This window comes from Theropithecus gelada, chromosome 3 (genome assembly GCF_003255815.1).
Source record: "Theropithecus gelada isolate Dixy chromosome 3, Tgel_1.0, whole genome shotgun sequence".
Lineage (NCBI taxonomy): Eukaryota > Metazoa > Chordata > Mammalia > Primates > Cercopithecidae > Theropithecus > Theropithecus gelada.
The window spans coordinates 4959844-4984348 of NC_037670.1; the positions used below are offsets into that span (position 1 = coordinate 4959844).

General features: G+C 37.8%; 1 protein-coding gene across 3 annotated transcripts in view; it reads right to left on the minus strand.

The window, feature by feature from the left end:
• Positions 1–24505, minus strand: part of AUTS2 (AUTS2, activator of transcription and developmental regulator) — a 1213344-nt gene that overhangs the window by 507274 nt on the left and 681565 nt on the right. Inside the window, exon 5 of one of the 3 annotated variants that reach the window (XM_025378774.1) lies at positions 4677–5603. The exons of the other annotated variants lie outside the window; for them this stretch is intronic. Within the exon in view, the coding sequence (XP_025234559.1) occupies positions 5523–5603 (81 nt within the window). The 3' untranslated portion in view covers positions 4677–5522. Of the gene's footprint in view, positions 1–4676; positions 5604–24505 lie in introns of those variants that run through there. 3 annotated transcript variants of the gene reach the window in all.

Below are 24505 nucleotides of genomic sequence, written 5' to 3' on the forward strand. Positions count from 1 at the left end.
AAGATGAATTCATATCCTAGCTTCTTGATTCAACTCTTCAAATCTATACTATGAACTCTCTTGGTCACACAAATGAAACTTGAAACATACACAGGGAAGCACAGTTTTTGATCCTTCTAAGCTTAACGTCATACTTCTTCACAGATCCACTAATGCCTGAGACAAGTACGTTAAGGAAAACTCAGGTTTCACGAAGAAGAGAAACAAGGGGCTACTGCCTATGAGTAGGTAGTGAAAGACCCTGAGGTGGGAACAGTTGAGTTGGAGTAACTCAATAGAATTGAGGCAATAGAGTAACATTTGACGATTAAAGCCAGGAGACCAAGATTTAACTGATTAAATATGCAGTGTGGAACAGTATTCAGGATGAAAACTAAGAGATCCAAACTCCAAAACCAAAACCCAAAAAACAAAAAAATCAAAATTTATAAAGGGCATCTGGTCTGAGATAAAAAAATAGAGAAAGAATGGAGGCTTAAAAAAAAAAGGGGAGCAGTAGGAGTCAGCATTCTAGAACAACATAGGACAGTATCCTCCAAAAGACACTCAAAGATTGTGGCCTCCAGTGGGTCTGAGGTGTAACATGTTGATACAGCCCATTGGTCACCCAGGCTGACTCTGATCGGAATAAAGTACTGATCAGAATAAAGTACTTGGAGGCCACTAGAATGCTACTTAATAGATAGATAGGTGCTGGAAGCACACAAGATCAGTGATTGAGGCCCATCTTAAAGAGCCCCTAACTTGCAACTGGGGCATAAAAAATAAAATGAGGCTATCTGCTATTTACATAAACACTAATTCTATTTTATGAGCTGGGAGCAGAAAAATAGAGAATATACTTCTGCCCTTCATCTTTCTAGCTATCAAAGCCTTTCTAGGCTAAGCCACCAGCTAGGACTGCTCTCTTTTTCACAATGAAATCATTTCAAAGTGAGTAGCCTAGTAAATTTAGAGGAGTAAACTATGCTTGCATATGTCTTCAAAATCTATAATGGAAGATAAATCCTGTTAGCCTGGGCATGGCAAGGTAATTATTTCAACTGCTACATTTCTGTGGAACAAACAAAATGATTTCCAGGCTTATGCATTTCCTATTTAACGGAGAAGGGAAGCAGCACCATGCTCACCATGCCTGGAACACTGGTTGTCACAGACCAGTGGCAACCAGAATGGAAGAGAGGCCTTGTCTGTTATCACCACTGGATATCAAAGTCCTCTGGGCTACATGTGCTCATATTCGCCTGTCCAAACCAGCCTGTGACCGAATGGTGCTGAGCAAGAAGCAAAGGAAAAACGATCATGCTAGGAACATCAGGGCATTTTGGATGCAAAGCAGAAGCTTATCTTTTTTACTGTTGCAGCTCCAGAGAAAATCAATTTTGACACAGAACTGCCACTTTACAAGCAAATAACTATACTTTCCAATAACCTAATCTGTGCAAAGCCTACTGAAAATTCCCTAAAGAACCAGTAGTTAAAACCTCCATTAAATCAAAGGGTTTAATATGGGAAGGGAAGAGAGGATGCAGTTTGACTTGGGAATGTAATGGACTCAGTGGGGAAATAAATATGTTGTTTTATGTGTACAGTTACAGAATATGAGAACACGGCATTCATTTCAAAGGGAATTCTCTTGCTGTGCAACTTATTCCTAAACAGATGTGATTTTTGCTTATTCAAAAACATTTAGGTAACAATTACAGCATAATAAATTATAATTGCCATCATCTTCCAGCTATGCAATGCCTTCTATGCAAACACAAAGAAAAGGCAATTATACAAAACTGTAAAACCCATTTTCAGGTAGGTTCTGCAGCCTAGATTCAAATAATCTACATTATTCTCACATAAACACTGTATTGTGCCTTATATATATATCCTACTCTGCCATGTGGAAACTACCTAGCAAATAACTAGGGTTTGTTAATCACAGGCTTGGATGGCCCCCAGTAGGGTAGTTTTAGGGGTGCCAGGAATGCCTTCCATCCCTCAGATACCTGCTTTTGCAGTCTTCATCTACCATCAGTCACTCCACCATACAGAGCTTCAAGTCACCAGTCACTCCAAAGCAAATACTCCAAAGAGGTGGAACATTACATAGGCAGCAATGTTTTTAAACCTTAAAATAACTAAAGTACCAAATTTTCAACAGGACAGTTCACTAAGGACAGGGCATCATCCAGACACTCTAATAGCAGGAAACAAATGGTGTCTTTGAGATGGGGACATTGGCACACACTCTCAAACAATGACAGGGAATATGCCAAGTAGGAGTGAGAAGAAAATAAATTCAGAGATAAAGGTGTGTCTCTAACATCCACAAATCTGTCCATACCCCTTTTATATCAATGTTTTATTTCACATGGAAATCATGCGAAATCACGCATTTAAGGCATGATGACAGAACTGAAATGTCCTCATTCTGACAAAGGACTTATCCTCCTTTATCGCTCACATTTACCATGTAATCTATCTCTGCCAGGTAGAACAGCATGAGTATGATGTGGACAGCTTGTCTTCAGATGAGCAACAAACTGATAAACTAGATAAACTGATAAAAATAGGAGTTAAGACACTTAAGTTTTACTCTTATCTACTACTTACTATCTTAACTTAGGAAGTGGTTTAAGCTCTCCTAACCTGCACACCATACAGTATTCACCTTTACTTACAGAGTATCCCCCAGGAACACTGGTTACAAAGGCACTGGGAAGAAAAATGAAGAGCACACAGTGTCCTTACCCTTGAGAGACTCAGTCTCCAGAGAGAAACAGTGATGTGAACAAATGACAACAGAGATGAGATCAGGGCTTCGGTAAGCACAGGGAAGGGACCATCTACCTGCTCAGAAGGGTCTCAAGAGGACTTTGCAGAGTTGGTGTTATGTCCTGAAGGATAAGAAGGAGCTTGCTAAGCAGGCAAAGCAGGGATAGAGGGCATGCTAGGAAATGAGAATAACATGTACAAAGGCAATCTGCAAAACGAAGATAACATGTCTGTGACAGCGCTTTGTTAACCATAAAGTGCTTTACAACAATGGAGTATTTATACTGTTAATAGAAAGCCGCACAAGGGGTTGGCGAGAGTCTCTGTGGCTCACTCACTCAAAGGAAAACCATTTTGATTTAGGCTGTGTCACAGTATACAGTGACCAATTTAAGGATCATCTGCTTAGCAAAACATTTTAAAATTTTCCTTCTCTAACTAGTAGGGAACCATCTCACAATCACAACTAAAGAAAAATGGAAGTACCTGGAAGTGGCTTCCTATGTATTCCTTTAATGTCTCATTTGCTGCTGCTCTTTCAACAAGTCCACTCCAATCTCCATCCCCAATCATGCATTTTGTCCTGCGTTTGGAAGTTGACACTGAATACCCTTCTTCTTTATGAAATGTGTAACTTTAAAAGAATGAAAAATCTTGCTGCTGAGTTGACACATCTATGCTGACGGTGTGCTTCCTAAAACACTTTGATCACTTCTGACTCCTGAATACAGGCATGGTTTTACATGACTTCTGATAACTAGAGGCTATCAGAAAGTCTCAGACCTAAAGCCCCACTGGTGAGTGACACTGAGTGGCTACCAACTGTACTTTCACATAAGCATGTTAGATGAGAATGTGCAGCGGGTGACGAAGATGTTAACTAAAGCCTGTATGGGTAACCATGTGTTGGAACATGAACTGCTATATAAGAACCAATGTATTTGACCAGAGACTCCATGAAGGCAAGGAAAACCCGACTACTATACTCCTAAAATCTAGTACAGTGCCTGGCATAAGAATAGAATTCAATAAATGTTCATCATGGAAGCAAAGATTAACTGGGGGATATCCAAAGACTACCAGTAGGTCCACAAAATCAATCCAATGAGTCAGAAGAAATTACAAAAATACAGGTAAGTGGTTTTAAAAATCAGTGCCCAGTACTGAACAGGGTGAAAAATCTGACACCACATATAATGACATCTCTCTAAAGCAGCACCTTCAAAGTCTGAATGATGGTTTTGTTTATACCTCTTCATCTATGCAGTCCTGACCTGGGAGAGTGGATGGCTTTCCATCTGGACCAAAATTTCACTAGCCTCCCTCGTATTTATAAAATAATCTCTCTCTCCAGTTTGTCTTATTTCTCAAGCTTACCAGTCCATTTGATCATTGGAATGGAATATGAACATCATCATAAAATTACTGATTAGAATGAACCACATAACCTGAAGAAGGCCTTTGCTTACTTAAGCTTCAATCTAATGCCTTAATCTTTCATCAAAGGTTAGAACTAAAACGAGTAACATGAATTCCATGTCTGAATTTTCTGGAAATCTGTAACTGAGGACATTGTCAGTTAAATCCATCAGTGACTCTCAAAACCCATGTGAACATTTTCCTAAGAGTTTAGAACTTAGCAAAAATACACCGTTTCCCCCATTCTACACCCAAAACCAAAATAAAGAGCTAGTTATCTTTTCTGAAAATAGGAGTTATCACATTATTTCATTGTCTGGGCTATCAGGAACCTCTGTGCTAATTTTATAAATGATCTCAGCAACTTCGTGAAGATGGGTGATTTACAAAGTTGTTTTCTCACCTCTCACATCTAGTACTTACTGTGATTCCTATTTTATTAAATTGCTTCAAATGCCTTTTTGAAAGCTATAGGGTAAAAATAACTATAATAGTAAAAAGATTTTTATTTCTTTATATAATTCTGCAATTTGTTCACATAATATTCCTCTGTTCAGTTCAAAAGTAGGAATTACAAAAGTTAAAGCCGGTCATGCCAAGTACGTTTTTGTTCTTTATGGCAGATAAAGCTGCTGATTGACAAAGATGATGTTCAACTGTTATAAAATTAATTTCTGTCTAAAAAAGAAATGCTCAATTTTATAGAATATTCCATTGGAGAAATGCATATTTAGGCAGATAAATACATCAGCTGCAGACATAAGATACATATGTGGTTTTAAAGAACAAATATCATACCATATGAATAAGAAAAATGGAAATAGAGTAAAATTAGACCACCTATCTTCAGCTTAATACTTTTTAAATCTAGAGGTAGCATGGTTATTTTAAATTTATTTTAACTGCCTATTATGTTTGGCTAAGGAGATTTTTATAGCCACACATTGAACATATACACACTATGTAATGACTTTGCTTCTTGGCAAGCAGCACTCTTTTAAAAAAAATCTAATTTATTAGTAGAAATGTTACAGTCATAGCTTAATGCCAAACAATCCCAGATGGGCAGGTTAACAATTGTCAAAGGATCTGATACCTGAATTGGGATGAGGAATAGAGAAAAGAGGAGCAAATGAAGGTTAAACTAAAACACAATGCAAATGAAAAGGAGGGAAGTGTTTAATTTCTCATTGGGGTTATGCTAACAGTAGTCAACAGAATCTATATCATACAGAGTATTAGAATTCAAATGTGAGTGACCAAACCAAATGGAACTAGAATCCTTTAAGCAATTTGACGAGAGAAAAGAAACTCTCCCTATTACTGGCACAGGATTAAGTTTTGCCGATATCCCTCTTCATATTATTTCCAGATTTAAGACATGCTTCCTCTCCAAGGCACATCATCCCTGATCTCTGAAATGGAAACATGAAAATCTCAAATGATTCAGAAGAATGTTAAATGCCCTCTGATATAATACTGTGCTAAATGTTTTTTTACATCATTGGTAATTTGTTTCATAAAATTGGGAAATTATTTTTCCTTTACACAGAAAAACATAAGCTGATGATCATTTATAACAGAGAATTTTAAAATTGATGTCTGCCTGCTCACCTCCAAGACATGCTTTGAGAAATCTCTTGTGATCAATTTGTTTGAATGTTCTACATCATGACTCTTCATATGCAAGATTTTTCACAAATTGCTGGTTTCCATACTCCCTGAAATCTTGGCTTAGTTTAGCTTTTTTGTTATATGGTGCAAGACTTTGAATAATGTGATTTTTTCCACCAGTGACAGAAGTGTAGCATTCTGTGGGATCACATACAAAAATGCAGCCCCTCTTACTAAATTAGGTCTGTTTTCTAGTTTTCAGAACCAGAATTTAATAGAGAATTTAGTTATTTATGTGTTTTCCTTCCCTATAAATGTTTATATACTTAGTAACATCCAATTATTATTATTTTCACCTCTAACTCCTAATGGTTGAAGACTGTATTTCTAACTTTCATAAACACAAAAACTGGGAATAAATTCTAAGAATGAACTAGAAGGGAAGCCCCAAATCACCTAATCCTCAACACTCCAACTATCTCTGGTCTTTGGTCCAGACACAACCTTTCTGAGCTTCCATTTCTGAATCCAGAAAGAACAGCAGACTTGGAACAACAGCTCTATAAACCTCTATAAACCAAGACTTCTCCCCATTCCTTGTATTCCCTTTCTCCCTTCCCTTCCTCAATATGCTCCCATAAAAATAATGGTAAGAGGGTCTGAGGGATGTAAATCTTATGTTTCTGTTTTAGGTAGAAGCAACAGCCCATAGGACATTCCTCAGTACCTTCCACACAGAAGGTTGTCAATAGACACCTATTGAATGGTGAGTGAATAGGTGCACAAATGAAAGAGAAAGGAGCACATAGATGAGAATTTTCTTCCCTTGTCTCAGAATACTCTGATGCATCTTCCAATAGCACTGGATTCTTATGCAGTTACAACCCACTTAACACTCAGATGTTCCTTGGATCATATGTGCAGTGACTCATTTTACTTTCATTTCCATCCATGGCAATCACACATGTTAACCTATTCAAACGAATACTTTCAAAACATTTAAATATTGTGGGTTTGTAGGAAGATGTTTGGAATACATTAAGCTTCTTTTCAATCTCTAAATCACAAACTAAGCTTGTGAGTCTGTTTAATTTTCATGTTGCTCAGAATCCATCTTATTAACACTGTTACAATAACGAGACACACCCAATATTCTGATCCTCTGCTTTTTTACCCTTGAAGTGACAGCATTCTCTACTGGGTCCTGGGTAGATTAAAAGGTATGCCCTACGGGTTGCATTATCTCTAAATCATTCATGATGTATTACGCTTAGTATAAATGAGTGAGTCCCATTTGCACAATTGCCCTATTAATTTACTCATCATTGATTTACACCACTTTTGCTGAAGTTCTTCTACCAGACCCCTATTTAATATGCATTCTCACTAGCTCAGTTTCAGAATTTTCCTACCGTTCAGGCCTCCCTATCTCGTCGTTCTTCCATTTGTCTTCATTTATCCATCTTTTATCTCCATCCTCCCTGGTTCCTCCCCCTCCTGCCTTCTTTCAGTTTCTTCTTGCTTCTCCATTTTCTGTCTCCTTTGGCCTTCCTCCTCTCTTACTTAAGGGCACCTAATAAATCTCCAATTAGAGGCTGGCAGTACAGAGAAAAGAAATCTGAAGACTAAGAAACACAGACAGACCAAACTCAGCAAGACAAAAAAAAAAAAAAAAAAAAAAAAAAAGCAAAAAGGAGAAAAAAAAAAAAAAAAAAAAAAAAAAAAAAATGCACAGAGTGGGTAAATGAAGTCTGAAATCTAATCTGACGACTTCAAGTATTAAATCCTTTACAAAGGGGAAACCTTTGGTAAAGCTCTTAAAATAAAGATGACAAAAATTGTGCCCTTCTGCCACCTTGAAGAAGCCTTCAGTTTTCTTTCCCCTATGCCTCATATCTTTAGAGGCTTGTTTTACTATTCAGCTAAAAAGCAAAAATTATCTTCCTTCAGCTGTAGCCAGAATCTAATCAACACCTTTGGGGGAATATCTAAGATCAAAACACCACTGGGAATATCTAAGGCTGAAATATAAGTATTACCACTGTGATTTCCACAGGTAAGATTTTTAAATTCTCATTTCATAACATTTTTTGGTCAGATCAAAAAATAATCTTTTTTTTTTTTTTTTGAGATGACATACGAAACTCATCTCTTGTGGGTTCGCTCTCCATCTTCCTCTTAAAGACTCACTTGATTGGCTTGTCCAAACAAAAACTAGAAGTTATTTTATGCAAAAATATACATAATAAATGCACAACTGAAAATAACATTAAAGAAAAATATTACTTTCCTTCTTTCTACCTCTTGTAGGTGAGAATGTTATTTTAATTTTACTTTGACACTTTTAATTCTAGTATGTGAGTGGACAAAAAGTAGGTGGTCAGCAACGCACTAAACTACTGGGAGGAGCCATTAGTTTAGTTTAATAATCTTTATTTAATTTCTTTAGTCCGTATAATTTGCTAATCCATTCATTAATATCTGACTTACTGGCTTTTGCTCAGCTGGCATTTCTGACAGGAAACACTGTATTTCTAATATTCTGAAAGCATGTAAAAATATGGAAGTACACTACAAATAAATAATAATTTATCCAGAATATGAAACTCTGGGCCAAGGACCACAAGTCATTCATCTTTGTAACACCAAAGCGTGGTACAACAGTTGAAGGTGTAAGAAGAGGACGACCCATCATAGGACCACACTCTATTCTCAATATTTCCCTAAGTTCTGACCCTGTCCATGAAACTCACTACAGTTGCAGATACACAGAGATTCAGCAAATCTCATGAGGAGCAAAACCAGAAGAACAGCAACATGTAGAACTGAGACAAAAAGGAGAAGAAATCAAGGCAACCAATATTCATAGTAAATCAAGGCAAGTTTCAACCTGGTAAAAGCAACAACTTAATTGTCTTGTAGTTTGATTCTGGAGATTAATGTAAAAAATACGATTCTTACAAGGAATACAGTGATGCTGGGAGTTTCTAATACGTTGCCTTAGAAAGAGACCCCTATGATCAAAGTTCCGTTCAGGAAAATCTTAGAAAATGGGTAGCTCATGTGTCCAATTTTGGGACTCATTTTCTTGATTTATGAAGATATTGATGTTTTTATAAGGACACAGAGGCTGGACAACATGATCCCTATGGTAGCTTTGACTAAAATTCCACGAAAAAGATTTTGAAAATAACCTACTCTACTCTTGTAAGAAATATTACTTTAGGATCTACCACTCCTCACTTATATTCAGTAGCATATTTTAAATGTTTTAAAACATTTTAAAGACAAGTATCATTTTCATTTTAAATACAATATTAGTATTTTAAAGGATCCTTAAAGTTTCATTAGATTTCCTTTTAGCTAGGTTGAAAATCTTTTTCACCAGAAATATATTTTTATATTTGTTTGGAAAATAAAATTTCTCATACTCTAGCATAATCATAGTATTTTAGAGTTGAAGGAACAGTTAAAAATATAATCCAGTTTTGTTTTATTTTTTACAAGACTTTGTTTTATTTTTAAAAGTGTAGAGAGTATGGTGATACACATGCCCTGCGACTTCAAACTCCAGCTTAAAGTAGACTCACTTAGAATTTCTCCATTTATGTTTTACTGATACTCTTCCACAGGTAAACCTTTAACCCTTCAGTATCTTCCTGTTGCTCTCAGGTGACAGACTGGAACCTACACTTGGCCTTCGAGACCGTGCACAAGGTTGCCATTCTTACCCCATTTTTACTCTGCCAGTGACCTCTCTGAAGGTCTGCTTTCTGCACTCCATTCTCTGAGAACATTTTGCTCATCCTCTACTGTATCACTGAAACAAGTCTTTTCCTGTTTCAGAGTCTTTGAACGTGTTGCTCTCTCTGCCTGAAGACTTATCAGCCCCACCTTCACCTGGCTAACTCTTACTCAGCCAATAGATATCAGCTCAAATGTCATGTACAAGCTAGTCTACATTCACAGTCCCTTACAACATTGCTAATAGCAACTGCCATGGCTTTCATTTAGTAATTAAAACTTTGTTTCATATAGGTCTTGCCTGCTGGGATGTAAGCATTAGGAGGGCACAGTGACCACATCTCCTGTGCACTAACATATTCCAGCATCTTACTCTGGGCCTAATACACAGAAGTGGCTCAATAAATATTTGATGAATGAATATATGTGCTAATGGAGGATCCTATGGATACAAAGAAATACACAAACACCAAGAGATAACTATCAATATTAAGTATCAAATAAATGTCAATGTATGACCCAGATGAAGGCTCTTAAGGAATTTGGAAGAAGATATCAGTACATGGAAGCAGCTGAAGAAGATTTCAGGGAGACAAAAAAGACAACATGTAGATGTGCTAAGATTGATGCTTACTGCATGACTTATTCTCATTAAAATAAATTGTCTCAACAATTACATTGCTCCTGATTTCCAAACATGAGAATACTGCTAGTAAATTGCAGGCCTAAGAGTCTACTTTATGTCTGGGCTAACTCCAAAGACTAATGGGTTTCCACTGTACAACACTGTCCCAACTATTACAAAATAAACACTACCCAACAAAGGAGGCAGCACGAGGGCTGGGCCTTGAAGAACAGATACTGAAGGGTTTCTCAGAGCAAATGTGTTTTATAAATACCATGTCGGAAATATACTCTCTACTACACAGTCATTACGGTTCCTGAAGATTACATGGTATAGGCATGCTGAACGGGAATTTACTAATTTATTCCAAATATAATTACCATGTTGACTCAAATGTTAAGAGCTTCTGACAGCAGAGAGGCTCATAGAGAAACCACCCCATTTGCCCACTAAAAAAAAAAAAAAAAAAAAAATCAGCATGGCTCATACTATCCAATTTTATTGTTACCTACTTTCAAATTACAGTATCTGGTTATTTGTATCCATAAAGGGAAGCAATGAAGACATTTCAATACAACCAAAAGGAAACAATGGTAAATAAAAGCTGCACATGCAGAGGAAAGGGACCCTTTTTTGACATCTCCTTCAAATCCCTGCATCTCAGAAAGCAGGAAGGAGTCTAGAGTTTTTTATTTTAGTATTCCAGGTTTTCAGAACAATCCTGGACCTCTGGATGGATCTCCCCTGGCTTTCTGATGCTGAGTCTTCCTTTCCAGTGCTGGAGAGTAGACCAAGTGAAAGTGGGCCAGACCCCATATCCATATCACAGTTATTTTCTATCAGTTTCATCTTCTTTATAATGAACTTGAGAAACTTACCTCAAAACCTCATAGGCTTCTGTGAAGCAGAACGGAAGTTCATTAAGACCTTTTGCTCTCTGACCTGCCGTGCTTTCTATTATCAAGAACCACTCTGAAAAGGTCAAAACATATATGAAAAGGTGTTCGACCTCAACTACAATTTAAAAAATGCTAATAAAAACAAATATATATATATATTTTTTACCCAATCAAGTAGGTAAAAATGGGGTGGGGTGGGAGATGGCTGATATCCTGTATTGGTGAATAGATGAGGAAATGGTCGCTTCCCAACACAGAACATGAAGACACAGCTTCTGATCCAGAAATCCAGCAATTCCTCGGAATTGATCCTAAAATGATCACTGGGTAAGTGTGACAAAAAGAAAGTACATGGCAGCCACGCCATTAAAGTGATAAACTGCAACCAATCTAAATGTCCATCAATAGGGAAATGGTTAAAAATTACATTTCATCATACAATGATATAATATGCAGTCACCAAAAATTAAGATTATGTATCGATGTGAAATATGAAGATAAGGTATTGATGTGGAAAAATCACCATAGTTTATTGAGAACTTAATATATGACATCCAGTATTGTTATATGTACTGGTAATTTTTTGTTTTTGTTTTGCAATAACCATGTAGTAAATTTTATAATGACAAAACAAAATACAATATGATTTTGGGTGAGAGAGGTAATCCAAGATGACAGACACCATCCAAGAAGAATTATAAATATGCAATTAGATAAACTATGGGATTTTGATATACTAGTATAATCTGATTTTGTCTTAGAAAAGTAAGATAGCTGGCTCCTGAGAGGATGAACCTCTTCCTTCCTTTCTTCCTTCCTCTCTCCCTTCCTTCCTTTTTTAAAAAAGATCTAACTTTAGTGTCAGTCTGCCTCCTTGCACCAGACTCTTTTTTCTTTTGAAAGCTCAACAAACTAGGGCTTCCAAAGGACTATTCTAAGTAGAGATTCTAAATTCATGCCATGTTAAGTGAATGGTATCAAACAGATGTCAACAGTAAGTTTAAAAAATAAGTGAAACCTAATTCAGTAAAATGATTCAAAATATTATAGACTGTAACCAAACAGAAGTATACTTTATTCTCTTGTGGCATATGTATATATGTATATGCGTGTGTATACATACATATATACACATACCATAAGAGAACTATATGCAGTATTTCATTGATTCCAAGACACACATTTTAAAGTATTTTTACATCTCTGAAATTGGAGTGCATCTTAAATTTAGTGGCATGTCAGTTTGACATGTCAGTTTAATTATTAGTGTAGTTTTTTAGAGGTATATAAAATAATGTTGCATCTTGCAAGTCATGGCACCTTTAATTCGATGAAATATGGTTTTATTACAACAATTCATTCTTGTAATGGTGCAGGGAAGGGCAGACAAATCAGGTATTAAATGCTATTAATCCTTCCTTTCACAAAACAAAACATAAACAAAAGAAAACTATTACTATTTTCTCCAGATAGAGCAATTTCTCCCATCCCACCCATATGTAAGCCAGTTTGCACAGAAACACTCACATTGACAATAGAGCCATCTTAATATTTCAACTCAAAGCACAAACTAATATTCTGAATGGTGCAAACAGTAGCTTTTTCAGGATTCCAAATCCATCTTCTATCCTACTATAGTATATAAATGACATAAACTTCTCATCAACAGCATAAAAAATTCATATTCTGTCTATATAGAAGCTGCTATGTTCGCTTTATGTCAACAATTGGTCTGATTTTTTTAATAGCATAAATGTTTAAAGAGGGAGCAATGCCTGTAAAATATCTATGGGGATATGAAAGCTGATATACATCAGGATGGAGTCGTTTCTTGAAGAGGGAGCAATTCTCCATATTTTATCTTGCTCAGTCCTCCATTCCTTCTTCCACAAAATCCCTCCTCCTAACGGTTCATTTCACATTACTTCTATCAGCTAAATATGGCAAGTGTGCTAGCTTGCTCCTGCATTGCCAGAATAACAAATACCTTCTTCACAGGGGCTGTGGTCTGAATGTTTATGTCCGCTCAAAATCTACATGTTGAAATCCTAATCACCAAGGTAATGGTATTAGGAGGTGGGTTCTTAGGGGAGGTGGTTAGGTCATGAGGGTGAAGCCTTCATGAATGAATTAGTGCCTTTAGAAAAAAGGCCCTAGGAGCTCGTGTACCCCTTCTACCATTTAAAGGACACAGCTAGAAGGTGCCATCTACAACCAGAAACTAGGCCTCATAAGACAGTGAATCTGGCAGCATCTTGATCTAGGAATTCCCAGCCTCCACAACTGTCAGAAATAAATTTCTGTTGTTTATAAGCTACCTAGTTTTTGGTATTTTGTTATAGCAGCCTGAGGGGACTAAGACAAAAACTGCTACCAAGAAGGGAGGGTACTGCTGTAACAAATAACTAAAATGTGGAAGTAGAAGCGGCTTTGAAGCTGGGTGATGGGTAGAGGCTGGAAGAGTTTTGAGGTGCATGCTAGAAAAGGCCTACGATTTTACAGTCATCTTTTTCTACTAGGAACCATGTTCTGAAACAAGGCACGCCCCACAAGGTTAACATGCCCAGGGAAGTTATGGGCACCCCAAATATTGCCCCCCAACACACACACATTGTAAACAATGAGCACTGCTCCAAGAACTCAAAATTACCATTTAAGCTTATCTGAAATCCTAACAATGCATGTTATGCTCTTTCATCTATCTATGTGGTTTCTTCTGGGTTTGATTTTTGTTGTTATGGGTCAGGGGGTGGGGGTGGAACAAAGCAGCAGATAGAGTAGACTGGTGTTCTGGCTTCCTCACTGAAACTGAACCTGAAATTACAAAGTCTGTACCCTTTAACATTTGCTCTGTACTAGCTGGAGAATGACAATAGCCTTTAAATGCTCAGCATATGTTATTTGCTTATTGATACAATATGTAGATCTGAAACATTACTCTGAATCTTCAAAGCACTAAACAAGTATTAAATGTTTACAACAAGTAAGTACATTTGGTAAGTATGATAGAAAATACACACTGGATTGTAACACCCCAAATAGATCATATTTTTCTTCTCTGTATGTTAACAAATGTTTGAACCCAGGTCTTCCTTTAGGTTTTCAAATGGTTGGCCACTTTCTATTCTCTGAATGTCTTTTCTATGACTCTTATTTTCACCCTCTCACTTTACAGAGAAGAAAACTTTCTACAGCACTTGCTGTCTCTTTTTCTCTTCATCAAGAGATGATCAGAGCAGGGAACCTCTACCGGGCCAAGCTGTGGAGTGGGTGGGATCCCCCTAATTGCAAAGTAATCTCTTTCTCTAGGTATATTTTGCTCTATATTGCAGGTAAAGCACAGATGAGGCTGGTCTGTACTGCAGGAACAGCATAGATGAGGCTGCCATCCACACAGGCCTAGGCACATCCCTGTAGGATCTCAAGGTATAAATTATGGGCAGAAGGATAAAAAGCTTAACTTTAAGAGGATCTGGTCAACTCTCTCCAATTCAGCTTTCACTTAAGTGCACAAAATTTAAGAGATTGTTGGATGTTTACCCCGATATCCATCAAGTGCATAGTTTGGATCTCAGTTATCATTCATTCATTCATTCTCACTTTCTATACACTTTCTACACACACTATCTATAGATATAGATAAAAAAAATAAGGATGTGGATATGGATATGGAGACACAGATACACTATTTGCAAGGTCCATGAAGGAGATAAGTAAAATCCTAATAAATTTATTATAGTTCTTTTCAAATTTTGTCAGTGTTAGACAAAAATACCTATACATTATTGAGCAAACTTCAGAACTAGTGAGTAACAAAGAAGAAAAACTAATAGACTCTTCTTATTACATGTGTAAAATCATACTGGCTGTCAAAATAGGTTTCCAGGCTAATAATGTGTCAATACAAAATACCCCACTGTGTTGTTGTGTTGGGGTTGGGGATGGAGTGTTTTTATTTGGGTTCTTAACAATCAATGAACTGTTCAAACCTCCAGGTGTTTATAGTTTGTTTTTTTTTTTCTCTATGACTAAAGCCAAAGATCCTCTAAAAAGTTTCCCTCACTTGACCAGGCACGGTGGCTCATGCCTGTAATCCCAGCACTTTGGGAGGCCGAGGCAGGCGGATCACAAAGTCAAGAGATAGAGACCAGCCTGACCAACGTGGTGAAACTCCGTCTCTACTAAAAATACAAAAAAAATCAGCCGGGTGTGGTGGCAGGCTCCTGTAATCCCAGCTACTCAGGAGGCTGAGGCAGGAAAATCGCTTGAATCCGGGAGGCAGAAATTGCAGTGAGTCAACATCGTGCCACTGCACTCCAGCCTGGTGACAGAGCTAGACTCCATCTCAAAAAAACAAACAAATAAATACATAATAAAATAAACTTTAAAAAGTTTCCCTCACTTATTCCTAAAACAGTGAACACTCTGGCTCATGAAGAGAGTAGAGGAGTGGGCAAACGAGGGAGGGACAAGATGAGGGAGTCCTAGAGCTGTAACTACTATTTATTGAGCACTTATTATGTGCAGACACTGTGAAGCACCTGATACATATTACATCATTTAATTGACCTCTCCCCATAATCTTGTGAGGCAGGAATTATTTTCATTTCTTAAGTAAAGAACTATGCATTCTAAAGTTGAAGTAATTTGCTCAAGGTCATATAGCTTACAAGTGGAGGAGGTGAGATTCAAACCCAGGTGTGCTTCATTCTAAAGTTTGTGGTCTTTACTGCTGTATTATATAACTCTTACTGTAGACAAATATATTTTTGTGAAAATAATTTTACAATGGAAGGGGGCATCAGAGAGCTACAGCCAAAGATGCACTCTGGCCTGCTAAATACAAAAGATGACAGAGCTGGAACTTTTGAGGTGGCAGGCTCCCTCTGGACAAGACCATGACTTGTATAAATCTTCTCAACAGTACATCTTCTGAACCAAGGTAAACCAAAGTGCTATCACCTATCAAATGTAGTAGTTCCGTAATTTTAGTGTAGACTTGGGAAGGCTTAACACACAATTACTAGAAACAAAGAATCTTTTAAATAAACTCTATTTCCTGTCACATCGAAGGCTGATTCCTTTCTGGGCAACGCTCATTTGGGCCTGATTAAATTGCTGTGATGAACTGCAGAGTTGAGACTGCCCTTGAGCCGAACATCTATCTGATCTTTAATTCTACTACCCACTCATTTCTTGCAGAGCTCACAATTCTCTTTGTCCCACTGGAGCAGCCTCATTCAGGTTCTGCATCAATACGTTCAGTGCTGAATTCATTTCTGCAGGGAGTCCAGTACATCTGAACTTTCCAAAATCATTTGGCCCCCATTACTGGTAAGCACTGCTCTTAAATAGGTTGTAACTCCAGCTAATAGGCTCCATAATCATAGTTGAGTTGAACAAAAGGGTCCGAGAGAGAGTGCCATCAGTCATTTTTATTCCCATCAAATAAGCTGCAAAAGGCAGAAACTTTCCGATTTCAGAATATCATGGTTTCAATTTGATCTTCAGTGCTTATTAGAGATGCAGAGGGAGAAGAAGAAGAGGCCCACCCAAAGGTGTACAAAATTCCAAGGCCTAAATTAAATGCAGTATTATAAATATAATTCACAAAGACAGAAAATAAAGCATTTTCCAATAAAATGATTTTGAGTTTTAAGATTCTCATCTAAACTGCTGGAGGCCAAAGCACTTAAGAATCTTCCTTCCAAACATGAACCTGACTACTTAACATTATTTAGTAGAAATGTAAAAAAGACAGCTTTGTTGGCAGTTTGACATTCTCTTTTGGTCTAATCGACAAGTAATAAGAGTACTCCGTAAAATCCTAAAACAATGACAACAACATAACAACAGAAAACACTTTCGGGCTGACTTTCAGTATGTCTGAGAAATTCCTATGGTATCCTTTAATGACAATCTTACCTTTAGATTAAATTATAAACATTCAGGTACAGCTGATATTTACATTTCAATGCTTTTTAAAATGAATCTTCATTTGTATGTATGTATGTATGTATGTTTTTGAGACACCGTCTTACTCTGTCACCCAGGCTGGAGTGCAGTCACACGCTCTCACTCACTCAGCCTCCACCACCCAGGCTCAAGCCTCCCACCTCAGCCTCCCAAGTAGCTGGGACCACAAGCATGTGCCACTACACCCAGCAAATTTTTGTATTTTTCATGGAGACGGGGTTTTACTATGTTGCCCAGGCTGGACTCAAACTCCTGGGCTCAATCAAGCAATCTTCCTGCCTCAGTCTCCCAAAGTGCTGGGATTACAGGAGTGAGCCACTGTGTCAGGCCTAAAATGAATCCTCATTTAAAAAATACTTACCACAAAATACATCCTACTACTATTATGTACAAACATTCACACTGAAAGGTTATTATTCTGTGCTTGCTAAGAACAAGTTGGTCGAATATAGAATAGAGCGATCACATATTCTTGCTTGAGGATAATGAAATAAAAGTACTCACAAATGTCTGTAATGTGCACAGGTTTACCTTCTGCCCAGGAGTACGTTCAGATGCATCAGGTTAAAGGGAAGAATGGTTCATGTTACCAATCACCCAAAACTTCTCCAAATGCCTACAAAGCGTTCCCAATACAGTGTTCTTTTTTTTTTTTTTTTTTTTTTTTTTTTTTTTTTTTGAGACGGAGTCTCGCTCTGTCACCCAGGCTGGAGTGCAGTGGCCGGATCTCAGCTCACTGCAAGCTCCGCCTCCCGGGTTCACGCCATTCTCCTGCCTCAGCCTCCCGAGTAGCTGGGACTACAGGCATCCGCCACCTCGCCCGGCTAGTTTTTTGTATTTTTTAGTAGAGACGGGGTTTCACCATGTTAACCAGGATGGTCTCGATCTCCTGACCTCGTGATCCGCCCGTCTCGGCCTCCCAAAGTGCTGGGATTACAGGCTTGAGCCACCGCGCCCGGCCAATACAGTGTTCTTTCTCTCTCTCTCTCTCTCTCTCACACACACACACACACACACAAATACACAAGGCAAATGAAATCTAACCTTTTAACTAAAACGGGTAACATATTCTTGACGTGATAGTTTTTTGCTCTCTTTGTAGATATTTAGGTTTCTAGTAAGACTATGTTGCCTGTCACATTTTGCCCTATCATTTACATAGTCTGGGCTCTGATGTACAACAACAAAAAATAGACATCTAGAATGTCCTGCAGACGTTTTCCTTATAAATCTTTTTTTCTCCTTTGCCTACTGACTTTAAGATACTTACTTTAAGATAATTATTAGTCTATTTGTCATTCTCTATCAAAATAAAATCTCCCCCAATAGTACTATCTTCAATAAAGCACTCTTGCACACCTCAAGCAATGATGTGACCATGCCGTCACAATGGGCATAGAAAGGGAGCGTGCAAGGGACCCTTAGAATATTTTAATACTTTAATTACCACATCTTAAAATGCAGTTTCCTTGAGTACTAAGAGTCAAGATTGAAATCCAAGGTTTCCCTTCATTTGTGATCTTCTTTAAAGTCTCTGTGACAGTATTAACACTCTTGATCACTCCCTTGCCAGGTTTCATGGGGAAAGTCCATCCTTTATCTATCATTCTCACCTCTCTGAAGTTTCCTTCTGTGTATTATCACCTTCTTCTTACTAAGGAAGAAATGCTCAAGAGGCTCGGTCTTATATTCTATCTTCACAATCTCGATCATCCAAAGGCTTCAATTAATACCTCTATGGAGGCTCTCCTAGGTCTGAAATCCAGTTGTCCACTGGACAGATCCATCCTAGCAGCCCATCAAACTCCATATACAAACCCTTCAATGTGGCCTACAAAGCTCTCAACTACTGGCCTTGACATGCCACTCTGGCCTTAATTCCCATTACAAAACCACATATATTTCACACTGAGAACAAATGGATGGTTATCTATTCCAAGAATGCCCTGCTGCTATCCTGCCTTGCTATTCATTTTATATCCCCTACCCCACATCTTTCCGGATGCGATCCTAACTATCTTTTGAAGGCCAGTTACCAATGTTCTTTACTCCTCAGTCTGATAAACTCTTTTCTTTGAAACTCAAGCCTATTACTAGCTTTCTCTTATGACCCGTGACTCTATCTTTCCTCATAAGGATTTTTGGGGGCTTCTTAGTCAATCCATAGAATAAGAAGAGCCTGCCATTGAGAGACCTATATTAACAGGTTGCCTTAGTAAAGGAATGCTTGTAATATTATATGAAATGGTCACAAAATTGGGCTAGGCACGGTGGCTCACACCTGTAATCCCAGCACTTTGGCAGGCAGATCACCTGAAGTCAGGAGTTAGGGACCAGCCTGTCCAACATGGCAAAACCCCATCTCTACTAAAAATACAAAAATTAGCTGGGTGTGGTAGGTGGGGCCTGTAATCCCAGCTACTCGGGAGGCTGAGGTGGAGAATCACTTGAACCCGGGAGGCGGAGGTTGCAGTGAGCTGAGATCACACACACCACTGCACTCCAACCTGGGCGACAGTGCAAGATTTCATCTCAAAAAAAAAAAAAAAAAAAAAGGAAGTCACAAAATTTATTTTAGAGAAAAATAAAAACTACTTAAATTAGACTACATGTACTTTACACATTTGTGCAAATAAACAGTTTTGTTGTATTTTATTTATTTTACAATTGCTATTTTCTGAGAAATCTTTGAATATTTTGTATGCATATTCTTGAAAATATTTCATGTAAAATCTTTCTTTGATTCTGAGCTATTTGTATCTCTAGTGACTATCACAAAGCAGGTACTCAATGTCAGAAAAAAAGAAAAGTGAAATGAGACAGGGAAAGATATAACATTCAAAAACATTATGAGAGCAAATCTGAAACTGAAACGGAGGAATGTCCAAATGTTAGCTGCAGAGATGGAGGCAGAGGGGGACAGACATACTAATTGCCAGAAATTTTCTCAGGTAATAAAAGAATGTGTGTGTGTTTGTATTAATACATTCTCATGCTGCTATAAAGAGCTGCCCAAGATTGGGTAATTTATAAAGGAAAGAGGCTTAACTGACACAGTTCTGCACGGCTGGGGAGGCCTCAGGAAACTTACAATCATAGCAGAAGGGGAAACAAACATATTCTTTTTTACAAGGTGGCAAGAGAGAGAAGAATGAGTGCCCAGACAAGAAAAAAGCCCAGAGAAGAAAAAAGCCCCTTATAAAACCATCAGACCTTGTAAGTACTCACTATCACAAGAACAGAATGTGGAAACTGCCCCCATGATTCTCTCCACCTGATCCCTCCCAAAACACATGGGGATTATGGGGACTATAATTTGATATGAGACTTGGGTGGGGACAGAGCCAAATCATATCAGTGTCTTTGTATTTTATTGTGGCAAATATACTTTTTTTTTTTTTTTTTTACCATTCTAACCATTTTTAAGTATATGGTCTGTGGCATTAAGTATATTCACATTATTGTCACCAACATTCATTTGCAGGACTTTTTCATCATCCCAAAATGAAACCTTGTGCCTATCCCACTGTTCTTCCCAGTTCCTGGTGACTTTTTGTCTCTGTAAGTTTGACTACTCTAGGTACCTCATCAAAGTGAAATCCCACAATATTTATCCTTTTGTGTGTAGTTTATTTCAATCAGCATAATGCTTTCAAAATGCATTGATTCATTCGTATTGCAGTGACTGTCAGAATTACCATCCTTTTTAAGGCTGGATAATAATGTTCCAGGCTGAGCACGGTAGCTCATGTCTGTAGTCCCAGGCAGGAGGACTGCTTGAGCCCCACAGTTTGATGCTGCAGTGAGCTGTGATTGTGCCACTGTACTCCAGCCACAGTGACAGAATAAAATGCAACTCAAAAACAAAAGTCATAACAATATTCTGTTTTATGGATATACCACATTTTATTTATCCATTTACAACCTGATACATATGTGGGCTATTTCCACTTTTTAGCTATTATGAATAACGCTTCTATGAACATTGGAATACAAGTATCTGTCCAAGTCCCTGTTTTCAATTCTGATTATATACACAGAAGTGTGACTGCTGAATCATATATGGTAATCATCTGTTTAATTTTCTTGAGGAATCACCATAATACTTTCCAAAAGGATACAGTTTTGGTCTTTGAGAACTTTAACCTTTTCAGGCCTCCGTGGCATTATCTATGAAATGGAGGATGGATTAGATCAGAGATCCCTTCCATCTCTACCATTCTGATTATAAACCTTAGAGCTTTAAACCCATTACAGACCTTAAGCTTGAGCATATCAACCTGCTCTCTCTCACGCGCGCACTCTCTCTCTCTCTCTCTCTCTCTCTCAAAACAATAACAAAAAAATTGAAGGCTGGGCACAGTGGCTTATTCCTGCAACCCCAGCCCTTTGGGAGGCTGAGGCAGGTGGATTGCTTGAGCTCAGGAGTTCAAGACCAGCCTGGACAAGATTGCAAAACCCTGTCTCTAAAAAAATACAAAAGTTAGCTGAGCATGGTGGTACATGCCTGAGGTCCAAGCTACTTTGGAGGCTAAGGTGGGAGGATCGCTTGAGCCAGGGAGGTTTAGACTGCAGTAGAGTTGTGATTCATACTACCGCACTCTAGCCTGGGCAACAAAGCAAGACCCTGTCTCAAAAGAAAAAAAGATGAAGTTTCTATATAAAATAAGAAGGCTTTTAAGTGAAGGAAAGAGGGAGAGAAAGAAAAAAGAAGGAAAATGCTGAAGCTGTTAAAAGAAGAAAAGAGGGCAGAAGAAAGTATCAAGAACTTAAGGCAAATATGCTATAAGTAGAAGAGAGAAAAATAAATCTGATATTTGGGACTCACGAAGCACCCTGGGGCCCACTGTAGAACATGCAACAGCTTACAGACATCAAAAGAGAGGAAAGCAAAGCAATTCAGGTTCATGGAGAAAGATGCCCTACTATTATTCATTTATTTTCTAATTTACAGTATCATTATTTTTACTAATTATCTGGTCCTAAAATACCCCTAAGATTTTCTAAATCTTATTCAAGTACAGACATGGAGCAATATTTTAAAAATCTTCTCTTATAAATAGCCTATCAAAGTGATACACAGTTGACCCTTGAACTACATGGGTTTTGATCCACTTACATGCAGACTTTTTTCAACCAAATGCAGATTAAAAATACAGTATTCAAAAGATGCAAAGCCCATACATACAGAGGGCCGACTTTTCATACACAGGGGTCTGCAGGACCCACTGCAGGACTTGAGTACATACGGGGGTGAGGGTGAGGGGTACTGGAACCAATTCCCTAAGTATACCAAGGGGTGACTGTAATTTTTAAAACTGCATGTGTCGATAAGTGACTATACTTGATTCTTGTATTGGAGTTTACATTTTTCTATCCCTATGTTCATTTAAATATACAAAGTTTATAAGAAAATAGAAGTCTAAGTTATAAAATGTTAGCAAAATAATAGTAATAATAAAAGCTATAGGTAGTATAATACTAATACTGCTTCTCTAGAAATTTTATTATGTATGTCTGAAGAAGGGGTTGGAAAAAAAATTATTGTGGACGCAAATTACAACAAATCACAAAAAAGAAGAGCTTTAAAATCAATCATATGTTGCATTATTAATCAGACACAAGCCAGGTGCAGTGGCTCATGCTTGTAATCCTAACACTTTGGGAGGCTGAGGCTGGCAGATTGCTTGAACCCAGGAATTCAAGACCAGTCTGGGCAACATGATGAAATCCTTTTTCTACAAAAACATATAAAATTAGCCAGGTGTTGTGGCAGGCGCCTGTAGTCCCAGCTCCCTCCTGAGGTGGGAGGATTGCTTGAGCCTAGTAGGTGGACGTTGCAGTGAGCCAAGATTGTGCCACTGCACTCCAGTTGGGAGACTTTGAGACCCTGTTTCAAAAAAGTAAAATAAATAAATCAGATACAAAGTGCAGATACCTAGAATTCACCTATGAGGAAGCAGAACTCAACTCACAGAATTTTTAAAAACCAGGAAGTTTACCTTATTTGGAGGTCTTGCTATGTTTGTCTAGACTGGTCTTGAACTCCTAGGCTCAAGAAATTCTCTGTTGTAGCCTTCCAAGTAGCTGGGACTATGAGTGTGCACCACCTTCCCTGGCTCTTAACTTACTGTCTTTCTAGAGACGTTTTCTTTACCTAGGAAAAGGGTCCCATTGTCCCTGGGACTCAGTCTTCCCGAATAATTTAAAAAAAAAAACAAAACCAGCAACCATTTGCCAGAAGTACTGTAGATGTGGTATGATAGCTGAAACCTGTTCTGTAAAACCTTCTTCTCCATGGATGCAAAATAGTTACCTGGTTTGTGAAAAAGACTGAGAAAGAAAAACTAGAGAACCCAATACCCCTGTGTAATTTGGCTTACTCATTTTTAAAGTCTAAGAGACTAAACAGTAATAGGTTAGTGGTACATAGAAAAAAGATGCATTTTCAAAAGATGCCACCAAAAGAAGCGATGGGACTTCAGAGGTTCAGTATGACACACTCCATTAGGAAATACATGTCCCCTCTGATATTTTCATCTAAATGTTTATCGAACAAGCTCCTGCTTTCATCTACATTATTTTGATTAATGCATGAATAGGTGTAAAAATTACAGAAGAGAAATCTAAGGTGATTGTGCGTTAAAATAAATGAAAGGATGACTCCTGGTTTACAGTCAGTATATTTCATGACTAAAATGTGTCCAATTTTTTTTTTTTATTTTTTTTTAATTTTTTTTTTTTTTATTTAACTGCAACACACTTCCCTTGGTTTGGTTTTGAAGTAATGATATAAAATTCATTTTATCTCTTTTTCAAGCCTGGCTCTTTCATACATAACATCAGACTTGTCATATCTGAGGAATTATTAAAATAAGACGGAGCCTGCTATTTCTGAGCAGAAAAGCCTCTTTGAGCTGGCATCCTCAGGAGAGACGCAGGCTCAATCTCATTAGTTGGTGCTGAGACGCGTCCTAGTCTCCAGGTTCAAGGTGATGAAAGATTAGGGCGTTGGGCCTTGTCTCATTTTGTATGCAGCACACATCCCTCCCTGCCCGTGAACACGAAATTACATTGAACCTGGGGAGTCTAACTCCATTAATTTTAAATGGAAGATTAATTTAACAATATGCGGCAGATATTTGTTACAGACCTATCATGTAAAAGTGACGGTTAGCAATAAATTGTGGTGACTCATACTGGCCAGTGGCCCTGGCTCAAATAAATCAGGAGGCATTTACACATAATTGCTGTTTTTAAAGACAGGGATATGGGTGATGTGTTTCTTTGATGAAAGATTGGGCAACTCCATTCAAAGAAACAGCAGCTGATATGAAAGCTACAGTACTATTCTGGAGGGAGATGTTTTTGATTAGTATTTCTGGAATAATCATTTAGGAATAACAAACACTGCATTGATGTATAATAATCTTTTTTTATAAATCCTGTGTAATAATTC